The sequence below is a fragment of the Pleurodeles waltl genome, chromosome 1_2, assembly GCF_031143425.1.
Source record: "Pleurodeles waltl isolate 20211129_DDA chromosome 1_2, aPleWal1.hap1.20221129, whole genome shotgun sequence".
NCBI classification, from domain to species: domain Eukaryota; kingdom Metazoa; phylum Chordata; class Amphibia; order Caudata; family Salamandridae; genus Pleurodeles; species Pleurodeles waltl.
The window spans coordinates 489679900-489694520 of record NC_090437.1 but is presented as its reverse complement, the minus strand read 5'-3'; the positions used below and the strand labels follow the sequence as shown (position 1 = coordinate 489694520).

General features: G+C 44.2%; 1 protein-coding gene across 2 annotated transcripts in view; it reads left to right on the top strand.

Moving 5' to 3' along the window:
- NPNT (nephronectin) overlaps nucleotides 1–14261 on the top strand; it is a 211955-nt gene extending 197694 nt beyond the window's left edge. For both annotated transcript variants that reach the window (XM_069241282.1, XM_069241273.1), the window contains 2 exons: nucleotides 131–390; nucleotides 9894–14261. In XM_069241282.1, coding sequence (XP_069097383.1) covers nucleotides 131–390; nucleotides 9894–9989 — 356 coding nt within the window. In that variant the 3' untranslated portion in view covers nucleotides 9990–14261. The remainder of the gene's footprint in view (nucleotides 1–130; nucleotides 391–9893) is intronic.
- Nucleotides 14262–14621: the final 360 nt, after the last annotated feature.

The window sequence follows — 14621 nt, the reverse complement described above, 5'->3', positions numbered from 1 at the left end:
TGTGCTGACACTGAATACCCAATTGCGAGATACTCTCCATACACAATCCGGGCTGCGGGCCGAGGTCTCTGGGACTCGCTCTCCACCGCCCTCCACACACCACTGTTTAATGAGTCTTGTTCTCCCACAGGTGGACAGTACCTGCTGCTCTCTCAGTCAAAGGGCAAAGGCGGGAGAATGGCCCGCCTGGTTCTGCCTCTCGACCAGTTGGCACGCGGCGGGGACCTGTGCCTGTCCTTCCGGCACAAGCTGTCTGGCCTGCAGTCCGGCACCATCCAGGTGTTCGTGAAGAGGATTCACACGCACGGGCCGCCCGTGTGGGGAAGAGACACCGGCTATAATTGGAGACGCACACAAATAACGTTGAAGGGGGCTGGAGACATAAAACATGTAAGTAGCTCTGTTAGTGCTTTCTTACTGCTTCGAATGTGAAACAAGGATTTGAACAGGCCTGGGTGGAGGTCGCAGAGTTCTGCTAGACGGAACTCTGTGAAGTGTCGAAAAAACTCCACCACGCTACGTGAAATTCCGCAAGCAGCAGAGCTTTGGTGAGTTGTGCTGATGTTCAGTGCCAGGAGTTTCTCTCGCAATGTAAACCCACGTGCAGCGCCAAAGGATGCAAACTTCTTGCTGCCGTTCGAGTATATTTTCTACTCGAGCAGCAGCTTTCTTAACACTAGCGGCAGCTTTCTCAACGTGAGCGGTAGTGACCTGTCGCAACCGCCCACCTTCAGAAATCTTGCTCGCACTCGGCAAGTGATTTCTCTCTTGTTTGCCAACTCAAGGTTGGTGAGCCGCCCAATATTAAAAACTCTGTGCCGCTTTGCGGAGTTTTTCGGAACTCCATGCAGAGTGGGGAAAACTTGGCGAACTTTGCCAGCATAGCAGAATTCTTCGCCCACCCCTAAATTTGTGTCTTTTACAATGGCTCAACACTTTGTAGTCTATTTGGGAATCAGCGTCAACTGAACAAAGGTTTATGTGGAGTTAACATAAAACACTGGAGTATCTTTTCTTGTAACCAAAACTACTGCCATCTGCATTCTATTGGCCCGCTGCTTTGATTGCATCCAAAATGCCAGTCTCTGGACGTCTATTTGCCTTATCTGGTCTTTCTGTATTTTTAGCACAGGTTCACAGCCACCCAAGTGAAAAATTAAACAGAGTAATCCGTGGGATGAAACGAGTCTTACACAGACCATGGAGGAGTTTGTACACCATCGTGCAGATGTCTGGTGAAAAGTAATTGCAGATCATGGGAGCGGTTCACGGGAAAGCCTAGTTATCCCCTCAAAATATTGTCTCAGGCCCAGAAAAATAACATTTCAAAGCTGCACCGACGTCAGGTTTATCAGGTTTCCGTTATGTGGGGTTTAGATGGAACTATGAAAATATATTTCCAAAATCTTTAAAAGGTGCAATAATTTGCTATCACATTAGGCACAAAATGATTAAATGCGCAGATCGCCACATTGTTGCGGTAATATTATTTGGGCCAATATCACAGTGTATAGTGGCTTAATCATTCTTGTTGCTGAGGGAATGTTTAACAGAACTAAGGGCCAGATGTATCATTCATCTGGATAGTGATTATATAATTGCGATTTTCTGTGAATCGCAATTAGGTAATCGCTATTTGAATGTATGAAACTCCAGGAGTTTCATTTAGCGATTCCCAATGGCTTGCAAATTTACCTACCTCATTAATATACATGAGGTAGGTTGCAATTTGCGACCCACTGGGAATGGCTACAATCACAGGGATGGTGGCTTGCTGGGCTCAGCAGACCGCCATGTCTGTGATTGCTTTCAAATAAAGCACTTTTTATTCCTTAAAGGAAAACGAGATGCATTTAAAAAAGAGAAATTGCAAGTTTTCTTTTAATTTTTTGAGTTGGCAGTGGTCCATGCGACCACTGCCTGCTCTTAAAAAATGTTTTTGCATGCATTCACAAAGGAGAAGGTGTCCCTTGGGGACCCCTTCCCGTTTGCGAATGGGTTACCACCTACTTGAAGTATGTGGTAAAATGCTAATGTTTTGCAACCGCATTTTAGTCACAAAACATTCCTACATACTGTTGTGATTCGGTATTAGGAAAGGACGCCCTTGATACGCCCCTTCCTAATACCGAATCAGTATGTAGTCGCAATTCCAATTTGCGATTCGGTAACAAGTTACCAAATCACAAATTGGGATTCATACATACCAAAATGCATTTTTGCGATGGCAAACGGCCATTGGCCCATTTGCGATCGCAAAAATGTATGATACATCTGGCCCCAAGTCTTTTGAAGCCAATAAGTGTTTTGTATTATGCAAGCAGACAGTGTGGTAACAGAGGGATTCCACACGTCCCACACACACTTTCATATTCCCCTTCAGGTTATCCATGTACGTAGGCGAGCACACACATGCACACACTCAGGGTGACCACACCCATATACACAGATAAGACATAGCCACCTGCACACACACAGCTCACAGACAACAGGTTTAAATGTGGATTCATGAGTAGGCTGGATGAATGCTGGCACACACAGGAGGAATACGTTGTTGGGGCGGATGGATAAAATAATGAAAAATCCAAACACATCAATTTAGTATCTATTTAGAAAACTCGCTTGTTATTGATGCATTACTTTCAAGGACTGTGATGCATTTCCTAAACTCGCAGCTTTCAACAGTTATTGTTGCTATAGGCATTACAAAATTTAGGTAAGATTCTCTACATTCTGCACAAAAATATGTGCCAGAATGAAGCAGACTTCCCATATACATCCTGCTCTGAAAACCTCTAGTGGTCAACACCTCTAGCACCGACATGATACTCAAGTGTTATACACTGAAAATGCATATGACTATGTGGAAGTTAGTAAAATGGAAACTCCTATTTTAGTACCCCTGACCGTCATCATGTACACAATGCATGCCAGGGGTGGAAAGTTGCAATGTCATGATTTATTTAAACCTTGGACAACTTTCTTGCAAAATGTGAGTTGCTATTACATATAGTTTCCTCCTACTAACATTGTGTTAATGCTGGACTAATTTAAGCACTTCATGTTCTTTTCTGTACATTTTGCACCCTGAGGGATGTAAGTTAAAAGGTCAGGAAGGTCAAGCATGTAAATTCCCAAGCCTTTGGGAATTCTAAGAAATATACCACTTTGTGAGCTTAAACCAAATGTGCATAGAACGTCCTTGTCAATTACTCATATTCCCTGGACATTTCTAAGTCTGTAATGTATGCAAGCCACTGCTTGTTAAACATGCTTATTACGCAGGTGCCAAAACTGAACCCATCCCTGGACTGTCTACTCTTACCTGGCTAAGTGCATACATTCTTCATCATCGATATACAACTACAGCATTGCAGGGCCTATCGTCTCATAGCACAAATTGCACCTCTCTTCCAGTGGAGAGCATAGATTCTCTTTCTAAGGTCCCACACTTAGAATCCAGCTTCCAGCCTCGTTTAGAGTCATCGAGGACTACCGCATACTCTGAAAAGCACCTTCTGACACACTTGGTTTGACTTTGAGTCATAGTTTTGGTTCAGCCTCAGACTTGGTTGGCAACAATGTTTGTTAGTTGTAGCACAATAAGCTGTAGAAGTGCTATGCAGCAAATAAAGTGAGATTTCACCCAACCACAAAGGTTCTTTTGGAAGGGAAGACTGATATGTTGGTTTTTACTGTGATTGGTCTGTCTGTCAGAGAGAGCTGAAATCCTTTACAAGTTTGTTCATTTAGCCAATGAGGTACTGAGCCAATTAGACACTATTAGGGTATTGGGTGTTTGCTATATTCTCTTGTACTGTATAACCAATAACCAAGGGCACCCTAACATCACAACTAAGAAGTTTTCACCAGTGACAACTACTTTCCCAACGGCTTGAAGGCTCAAGCTGTCCCGTGAACCACTCCCACATTCTGCAGCGGCTTTTCAGATGGTACCCAAACTAGGTCCATATGATAACAAGTATTGTATAACATAATGTGTCCTAAAATACAAAATATCTGTCAATTGGGTGTACGTTTTTTGTTTTTAACTCGAATTCTGTAAACAATATTTAGGACATGTTCTTGTGAGACAATATTTAGATCCTAATATTCAGTTGTCATACCCCACACTGCATCTCCAAACACTTCTGTATGTTGTGGAAGACACTTTTACCAGTTTGGCTCACTACGATTAGTTACTCATCCATAAACAAATGATGTGAGAAGTATCTGTTCGAAAAAGGACTGCTCCTTTTCTTTATGTTGTATATTTATTTTTACCACAGTGTTAATATTTACAAGATGTAGTTAAGAGTCAGGTTCCTACGCCTTCATCATTATCTTGCCACGTGGCTTGCGTTTTGTGGCATGATTGACACAGGGCTCATTCCTGCATCACCCTTGATGCATGATGTTAAGGGAAGGCTACCTCTGTGGTGTTCCTGAGACTTTTGTCACTTGCAGAGTTCCGCAAAGCTCTACTTTGGGTCTCTTTTCTACGTATACTTTAATTACTGTACCAACACTGATCCAAGATGGAAGCCTATTTTCATCCATCGGTGCTGCAGAAACAAAATACAGGAAATTAATTTTCATGATATTGATATTTTAGCCAGCTACGAATGGTGGTGTGTTCAAGAGTGTGGGTTCCATGAGGACCGCGCTGTATAAACATCCCACTACTTCCTCCCCCTGCGGTTACGTAATGTGGCTTGGGAGTAGGCAAAGAATCACAAAGACTCCAGTCACAATGCCATTTTCTATTGTATGAATTTCCTCTCTAATACATTGTTCCTTTATTTCTTGAGCACTTACCTCCACTGATTGCAGTGTCTCCTCTATCCGACACTGGAATGCACTTTGTTCCCCCTACTACTTGCCTTTCCTCAACCCCACACTGGAAGTATTGTCAAGCTGGCATTCCCATGGTCCAGTGTGCTCCCGACATGACGGAATGGTTCTAGAAAGAAGGTCCTGAAGATGAATCCATACGATCTCCCATACTGCCTGACAGATAGCCTTCCATTACCATTTTCCTGGTTACAAACAAGCAGGACGCTTAGTTGCTGTGGGGGGCAAAAGCTGTGTATCCTGAAAGAGTGGTTCTTCTGGGGATAAGTGGATGTAATTATATCTCTTTTGTTTTTAATTGTTCAGAGATGCTGAAAAAGGCAGGTGGTGGATTAAAACATGGTTCTCTGGAGAGCAGTGTAGTCATTTGCTGGAAACAGAAGATAATGGGCATAATGTGGGGTTTCTCAATCTGTTATGCCCTTTCAAATAGTTAAGCCTTCCTGACAGGCTCAAATTAGCCAGTTCCTAAGCACTACTAACTGCAAGACACTGGTGAACTTAGGCACAGGGATGTGGAGTTAATCACACAATTGTGTTGGCTCGGGAAAGCTGCAATTAGAATGAAGATCTAGTTCTATTGGTAAAAATGGCAAGAGCTATGGATTTAGTGCAACTTTAATTTTGCCGCTTGAGACAGATTAAGGTGTTTGGTTGTTACATTATGTACTGTTGTGAAGTGATTTACCTCTGTGTTTCCCAACTGGGACTAGGGCGGTGGGAGTGCAGAACATGGCAACACGACTGAAATTCACCGGTTTAATATATTTTACAATCTGTAAAACTCGAATGGTAGGAATTTTAAAAGGTGTATCCACCTCTTTGTTTAAACATCATTTAGCCAAAGCAAGAAATACATTGATTCCTAAATAGATTCACACAAACCTATTTGGATGCTTTTATAACCAACGAATCACTTCGTGAATCTCTTAATTAAACTTCTTCAAATCTCACATAACCACTAAAGGAACGTTTCTTATCTACACAACCCGCTGCCCAGTCATGGGAACTATTCCTGTCAGTGAGGCGTGGATTAAAGCTACACTGCAGAGCTGGTTTTACACCTACACTCAGAGGGTTGTAGGAAGGAAGAAAAAGCAATGTACAGACTACTCAGTGTCAGTTGAATGTTAAAATATAGTAATCTCAGCTTCACTCTACAGACGTCTTCAAACTGGGGGGCGGTAGGGGGGTGGGCCCCCCTAGGGGGACCTCAAGTGATCCCAGGGGGCGCGCCAGACTCTGACCAAAAGAAGCATTACACAGATAACAGGCCTTTGTTTTAAGCAGAAGCTTGTTATTGCATTCTTAAAAAGGTAACAGTACTTAACTGCAATGTTTAAATAGGTCTAGACATATTTAAACATTGCCATCTTTATAAAATAATTGTGTGAAATTCTGAGGGGGGGGGCCAATGATTTTTATTTTTCAACTGGGGGGGCGCGGCATTAAAAAGTTTGGAGACCACTGCGCAGATCCGAGCTGGCCATTCTGCCACTGCGGCATCCCCTTGATAGGCTGCAGGCTCGGTGAAGCTTTCAGAGTAGGATGGGCAGCCATGACCAACCATGTCTCTGTTCTGCTCACGGCCTCCTAGGGTGTGGGGCTGGGTGAAACATTTTTTCAAAGGATGTTTTTGTTTTCAGTCGGCCGTCATGTCGCACCCCCACTTTCTTTGGTGGTTGTCACACAGTTTTACCCTCTTTAAGTATCAAGCCCTGTTTCTTCCATCCGCCTTAGTAATGACGGACGGATTGGCATCTATTTCGATTCTCCAAAGCCATGGCTTTAGGTATCTGCCTGTGGTGCATCTCTGGCTCACTGAACTGAGGAAAACCCAGAAAGCAGCAACAGCAGGATCAGAAGTTTTAAGCACCTTTCACACTGACTCAGCGACAAGCATCAGTAGGCAGGGCCCGCTAAGGGCTCCTTAACAATACCAACAAGATCTCTTGTAAATTATAAATGGGGTTGGATAAAACTATTGTTGTGTATATCAAATGCAAATGGGAATAACATCTTTTAAACTAATTTCAGATACCTCAATTCCAATGTTTAGATAGGGAGAGATTAAGGCCCGTATTTATACTTTTTGACGCTAAACTGCGCTAACGCAGTTTAGCGTCAAAAAGTTTAGCGCCGGCTAACGCCATTCTGAAGCGCCATGCGGGCGCCGTATTTATTGAATGGCGTTAGCCGGCGCTAGCAGACCGGCGCTGCCTGGTGTGCCTGGAAAAAAACCACGTACACCAGGCAGCGCCGGCGTAGGGAAAAATGGCGTTAGGGCGTCTTAAAATGGTGCAAGTCAGGTTGACGCAAAAAAATCGCCTCCACCCGATTTGCGCCATTTTTAACGACGCCCAGACGCCATTTACATGACTCCTGTCTTAGTAAAGACAGGAGTCATGCCCCCTTGCCCAATGGCCATGCCCAGGGGACTTCTGTCCCCTGGGCATGGTCATTGGGCATTGTGGCATGTAGGGGGGCACAAATCAGGCCCCCCTATGCCAAAAAAAAATATATAAAAAAAAATATATATACTTACCTGAACTTACCTGAATGTCCCTGGGATGGGTCCCTCCATCCTTGGGTGTCCTCCTGGGGTGGGCAAGGCTGGCAGGGGGGGTCCCTGGGGGCATGGGAGGGCACCTCTGGGCTCATTTTGAGCCCACAGGTCCCTTAACGCCTGCCCTGACCCAGGTGTTAAAAAGAGGCGCAAATGCGGGGTTTTTTGCCCCGCCCACTCCTGGGTGTGATTTTTGCCCGGGAGTATAAATACGACGCATTTGCGTCGCAGTCATTTTTTTAGACGGGAACGCCTACCTTGCATCTCATTAACGCAAGGAAGGCGTTCACGCAAAAAAATGACGCTCTTTCCTCATACTTTGGCGCTAGACGCGTCTAACGCCAAAGTATAAATATGGCGTTAGTTTTGCGCCGAATTTGCGTCGAAAAAAATGACGCAAATTTGGCGCAAACGGAGTATAAATATGCTCCTAAGTGATTTAGCAGACTGTGTGGAAGACGGAATTGAAACCCCGCTCGTTAGGTTCCAGTGTCTTCAGCTCACCCACTACACCTAACCGTCATCATGTATTGCTGCCTTGAGATTATAGATTTTAGCCTGTTTTTTATATAAGGAACATTAGGTTCCTTGAAAATCTAGGGGCAGATTTAAGAAAAGTGGCACTGCACCTAGGGCAGCGCCACTTTCCTTGCGCCCCCTTGCCACCACCATGTGTGCACTGTATTTAAAATATGGCGTAGGGTAGGGGGCAATAGCATCATTTTTTTTTACGCTATTGATGTACTCTGAAGGAGTAGCGGCAACATTTTGACGCTACTCCTGCAGAGTACTGGGCCCATTATAGATAATGGTATGTCCCTTTTTAACACCTTCTCTGAGCAGGCATTAAAAGTGCCAAAATAAATGGTGCAAGGAAATCTCCTAGATATCCTTGTGCCATTTTTTCAGCCCCCCTAATGGGGGAACAGCCCCTTTGCATACATTATGCCCTGCGCAGGCATAATGTGGAGCAAGGGTTTACAAAGTAGCACAATGCACACATTGTGCCACTTTGTAAAGATGGCGCAAGGAAAATGCCATTTTAGTGCCGCCTTAGCGTCAAAACAATGATGCTGTAGCGGCGCTAAGGTGGCGCTAGGGGCTCTTAAATATACCCCATAGTGATAAAGACTCAGTGGTTCACTTTATTTAGGTGAGCTTTCACCAGTGTAGCCAGCATAGTATTGCTCATGCCCCCACCAGATGTTTGTATTCTTGTTTCCAACACAGAGAGGGTAATGTAAGTTAGACAAATGGTAAGAATTCCCTCATGTCAATTACTATGATGTCAGTGGATGAAAGGTTATGTGATGTAATTTCCTTTGATGTCACAAAGTCAATGATAATGTGATGTCACTTCCTGTAATGCTGCAGGGGTCAAAGCTCTAATAACCTGTCTTTCACTCTCTAAGCTGTCCTGAAAGGTTCAGAGGTATGGGTCATGCATTTCAGTCCCCATAGTCAATGTGCAGGCACCCATTTTAACTCCACTGCATCACATTCAGTGGTGTAGGAGGGAGGGGGAGAGAGATATACAGGCGGAAGTCAAGTTCAGCTTCAGAAAGGCAGGGGCGGCTCCTCCATAAGGGCGGAGGAGCGTCGCACCCCGCCGGCAGCTGTAAACCTTTTCTCAGAAAACTAGAATAAACTATGTTTATTATAGTTTTGGGGGGAAAGGGGCAGGGCCACGGGGGTGACGAGCAATGATGGGGAGTGCTGGGCACTCCCTCTTACTGCACATGTATGTTTGGCCAGTCGTCTCAAGCCGGCCCAACACATGCGCAGAAGGGTCTCTCTAGCCCAGCAACATGTTTGCTGGGCTGGAGAGAGCCTGCACATGCTCCCAGTCCACCTGGGAGCACCCTGGTTGGCCGCTCCGAGCCAATCCTGACGCTGCTCTGAGAAGTGTCAGGATTGGCCACAGGGCAGGCTGGGAGCCTGTGCTGGAGCAAGACAGAAGGGCAGAGGAACATTGCATCGCAGAAGCGAAGGTAAGTGTTTTTTTAAATATTTTTTTTAATGCCATGTTTTGCCTCCCCCTGCAACGCGCCGCCCTGGCCCACCCCCTTGGAGACCCATGAGCTGTGACTGCAGAAAGGTCTGAATGTCTCTGGTGGGATCAGTCATATTGCACAAGGTTCTCTGACTGGCACGTGCCTCTGTGTCTTACTTGCTGGGAGAGTCTCCGAGGGCTATCCAGCCTAGGGACAAATACGTCACATGTCATTTTCACTGCATAGACTGTTATGGCTTGATATTTGGTCACATGTTCAGTTGGGATGTTCAGTTGGTATCTGTGGAGGTAGCTTGACCTGAATGGAAGCTTATCCCATGGCAGGGCAATGCTTCTGAGGGCAGAGCAAGTGCCCACTCAGTCAGTTCGCTTGTTGAGAGACTTATGTATGTGATGAAATGTGGCTGTGCTGTGTTTTTGTGAATTGACTTGGTTGTCCTTTCTTGCTTTTTTCCTCAGATAATCTTTAAAGGAGAAAGAGGACGAGACGGGGCTGGGGAGATTGGTCTGGATGATGTAAGCCTCATGAAAGGACCATGTTCTGAAAGACACTAGCAGCTGCTTCAAATGAGCATGACAACACACCACTTCCACCACAAACCCGCCTTCGGCAAGGGGGCTTACAAACTGACATATCTCTTGGGCAGACTAGGCTGCCCTGGCGATGCACAGCTTCTGTGTGTGTCTTGCGCTAACCCATGGAACGATGACTGCGGTAAAATCAACATTAGTACCCTTTCTGACGAGAGTCCTTGAGAGCACAGGAACTTAACAAGAGTTTTGCATAGTGCAACCAGCAGGAGCATCCTTACAGGAAGTGAGGCCTTCTTCACGGGCATTTCCGTGCCTGTTTAATAAGACAACAAAGGGACATATTGAAAAGCAGATTGGAGTTCAGAAGATGGAAGCTTTTAATAAGGACCTTGCTGGACTTTTCATCCTGTTATTTCCCTTTCCCATTCAAGTAATGGTGTGACGTAGCCTTCGGGGATTTTGGTTCATCCTCTGATGCTGGGTCGTGGGTGAACCTGCAGCTCTGCGAGGTACTGCCATGGACTTCAAGTGAGAGTGTGTGATGTCAGCATTTGCCGTTATTATCAAATGGTAGATGTTATTCATGAAAGAGCGCTGCGCAGTATGTCTCTGCACCTCTCCATATCACTTGGGTTATTTGTAAAAGCCTATCGACCACTAATGTATTTATTTGTTTCTTATTTTTGGAAACAGCAGTTGACGATTATTTCAGTGCAGCTAGTGCCTCGTGGATGCTTTATATGAACCCCCCTGAGTGCCCTCCCGTTGGTGGGTGGCAGTGGTGGAACAGCCTGGCTGCTGCGATTCTCATGTTAACAAGAAGGGTGTGGCGTACACGCCTCGGGTGTGATACAATGACTGGTGCCTTAATTCATTGTTTTTTCAATTAACCAAGACTGCATTGACCAATGTAAGAGCAACACAGTTAGATATTGTACAGGTTTTGTACTTGACCAGTCCACGACTCGTAGTCTTGGAGGAAGTTAGGGGAATCAATGTAACTGGGAAGAAGACAGTACCTGCGTGTAACTCTGTGAGCAGTACCACACAGTGTTCTTGAGAAAGCATTTTTCTTGGTTCAATCAGGTGAAACGTCTGTAACCTTTCTTCTCAAAAGAGATGCAAGTCTAGTAGGATTTGGAATGCAAGGGCTGAACAGCTATTGTGGGAGCATTGAGAATACATGAGAACTATCATGTCTTTGGAGGCTGCAGCACCCTTACCCTCCAACAGTTGTTGGTATTGGGCTGGGAACTTTAAATATATTGATAACACCATTGGAAAGGAGTAGAGTGCACTTCTAAGCATTAGGTGCTCTGATCTCCTCCCAGTCTGATTGTTTCCTATCTGGGTGTACAATGGTTCCTTGCACCTTTAGCCTTCCTGTCAGCCACCTAGGCTGTGAACATTTGTGGCACAGTCCTGGCTATCTGAAAGTATTTCAGCATCATCATCCTATTATGTTTGTTGCACCCTCTTCTCCATTTTTGTCTCCCATGTGGCTACCACCCCTTTTCAATGTGCTCTCAAGTGGCGTCTACGAGTAAGCCTTCGTGTGGCCTACGCATAGCAATGGTTCAGGGTACGTAAGACCATGTTACTCCGTTATGTCATGACACTTTGCAAAGTATGTGCATTCGGGAGCTCATTGAAACAGGCAGTGCCCTGGGATACTGCACCTCATCAAAACCCACACACCTCTTTTCACAGCTGCTTTTCTTTGGTCATTTTTAGGTATTCTTCAAGTAAATGTCACTAGACCTCTTGCCTTCTGGGCCATCGCTACTTTTCTTCAGCAGAATGCATAGTGATGACCATGGTCACTGAGTCTGGCACAACCTGATGCCAGCACGCAGTAAGTTTTAATTGGTTGGGTATGGAGCACCAGGAGTGAAGTTCTGTGGGTTTAATAACCGAAGAGTTCAATCAGTGCCTGGTGCAAAACCTCAGTACTTCAGGCTGCCCCAGAAAGCAACCTATGTGGTCATGATAGCTTGCAATGAAATGATTCCATTAGATTAATTAATGCATAAGCATGTTATTTATATTAGATGAGTGCTAATTATGATATACTCTGCTAACAGAGTAAGTGTAATTGCATTTATGTAGCGCTTACTACCCCTGACAAGGTGTTGAAGAACTTCACGCCAGAAGCACGCTGCTCCAGAAACCCATGGTTAGTGGATAATCCATGGTTTTTGTTGGTTAGTGGAGTTAGTCTTGTGCCCTGAAGGAAAACATTCCATGCATTTACTCCAGATTTTTGTGTTACTAAAAGGAGTCAGGCATGATGGGCGCCAGCAGCTTGGACCTTAATTTGGGCCTGAAAACCTTTATTGTTGGCACGTGTTACTGAAGTGCATTTGAAACCTATATAAGAAATGGGGATGGTCATTTGTAATTTCTGTAAAATTAACTATTACTTTTTGATAATTTATATCCCCCAAGAGGCAATGTGATATCAGGCGTCTATGATGCCTTCTCACATGATGTCATGTCACTTTTATTTTAAAAGGTTTTTTAGATCAAAGTTTGCAAAGGGAAGGTCACACTCTGCTTTGATTATACCCTTCAAAAGCAATCAAATAACTTTTGCGGGTTACTTTTTGGTTGAGCAATTCCCTACAGCCATCTCTGACTAGGCACACTGATCTGAGTGTGCAAGTAATAATTAACAAGGCTGGTTTGCTAGTTACCAAGAACTGCTTATTTTCTTTGAGGAGCTCGCTATTTAGTGAATTACCCTACATCTTTAATTTCCTGCTTACATTCTGCATTTAAAAATGCTGCTTGGCACAACAAACCCTTTAAGACTAAATAAAGAGAATTGTAGCAGTTTTGCACAATACCAATTCCTGTGGTATGAAAATGAAGATTGCATGAAAGCGATCACCTGAAAGTCAGAAGTTCCTATATTTTATTGTGACAGGTCTTAGAATGTGGGATGCATTTTGGAGTTTAGTTTTAGTGCTTTAGGGCTGTAGCAGAATGACATCTGCTTCCTTATCTGGCTGAGTTAGGTCAAACGTCCTGTGCAAGGGGTGGGCGTGTATGTCAAATGTACTGTGCAAGGAGTGGGCGTGCAGAGTCATAACTGAGTTCAGAATGCCATAAGACCGACTCCGGGAAGTATGCAGAGTGCAAGAGCAAAGACCGTGCTGAATACCATGTTGACTCTGTGGTCCTCCAGCAACATGCAGTAGGCTAGTTGGACATGGATCTATGGGAATTTAGTTGTTGCCACTGCTAATGTTTCTATGTTACAAAGGGATATATGTGAGGAGAGTCTGTGTGCTCGCTTTGTGGCAGTATTTATAACACGATCCTGCTGCAGAGAGTACAATTGCACTGTATTACCAACCATCAGTCTGTTTTCGGACAAGTCTACTAATTAGAACCCATTAATATTATAATAGTGATAGTGTTCCACTGGCTGACAACGTACTAAACCTTCAGGCGTCTACCAAAAGTGGAATACATACAGGGCCAGATGTACGAACCATTTTACCGGTCACAGAGCAGTAAAATGCATTTTGCCATGTACAAAAGGCAAAATGCGATACGGTAACTTGTTACTGAATTACATGTTGGGACTTGGTGTTAGGAAGGGGCATGTTTAGGGCGTCTCTTCCTAAAAGTGGATAGCACTGGCATGTATGAATGTTTTGCAACCGTGAATGTGGTCGCAAAACATTCGCAGTTACCACCAACTTTAAGTTGGTGGTAACAATATGTGAATGGGGGCGCAAAACTTTTTTCAGAGCAGGCAGTGGTCCCATGGACCACTGGCTACTCTGAAAAAAATAAATGAAAAGAACACTTTTCATGTTTTTATTTTGTAATGCATCCCGTTTTCCTTTAAGGAAAACAAGCTGTGTTAGAAATAAAACCCTGCTTTATTTAAAAAGCAGTCACAGACATGGTGGTCTGCTGTCCCCAGCAGGCCACCATACCTGTGAGTGGGGCCATTCCCAATGGGATTGCAAATTGCGACCTACCTCATGAATACTGATGAGGTAGGTCATTTGCGACCCCATTGGGAATCGCAAACAGTGTGCTTTACACTGTTGTACATTTTGTTTTGCGACTCGTAATTTACGGTTCCCAAAAGGATCACAAATTGCGAGTCGCTAACAAAATGTCATACACCTGTCCCACGGTGCTTAATTTGCACTTCTGGCTGCAGGTTGTGATCACCAGCACTCGTTTTTGGGGAATGGGATTTTTTTTTTTCTTCATCATACTTTGACCAATAGCAAGAGAAAAAAAGACTGAAAAAGGTGAAATGAGGAGAAAGATAAACACAAGAAAACATTGAAATGAGAAAGCAAAATTGAAAAGCACAAGTGGGATAAGGAGAAAGGAAGTGAGGATGGAGGAAGAAAGAGTCATAAGGTAGAAACAACACTAGACCGCCGTGGTAATCAGCAGGCTTGGCATTTGGCAGTAAGCTCCGAAGAAAGATTTTGGGCACTTGCACTTATTTTACATTTTTTAACAAGATAAGCAATGCATCAATGCCCTATAAATATGTTTAATATAATGTAGTCTCCCCTCTTTTGGGGAACACATCTGTGAAAAGCTTGTATGTCATAATATCGTGTGTGTGTGTATCTTGCTACCATAATATCACAGCAGAAAGTATCACCGACC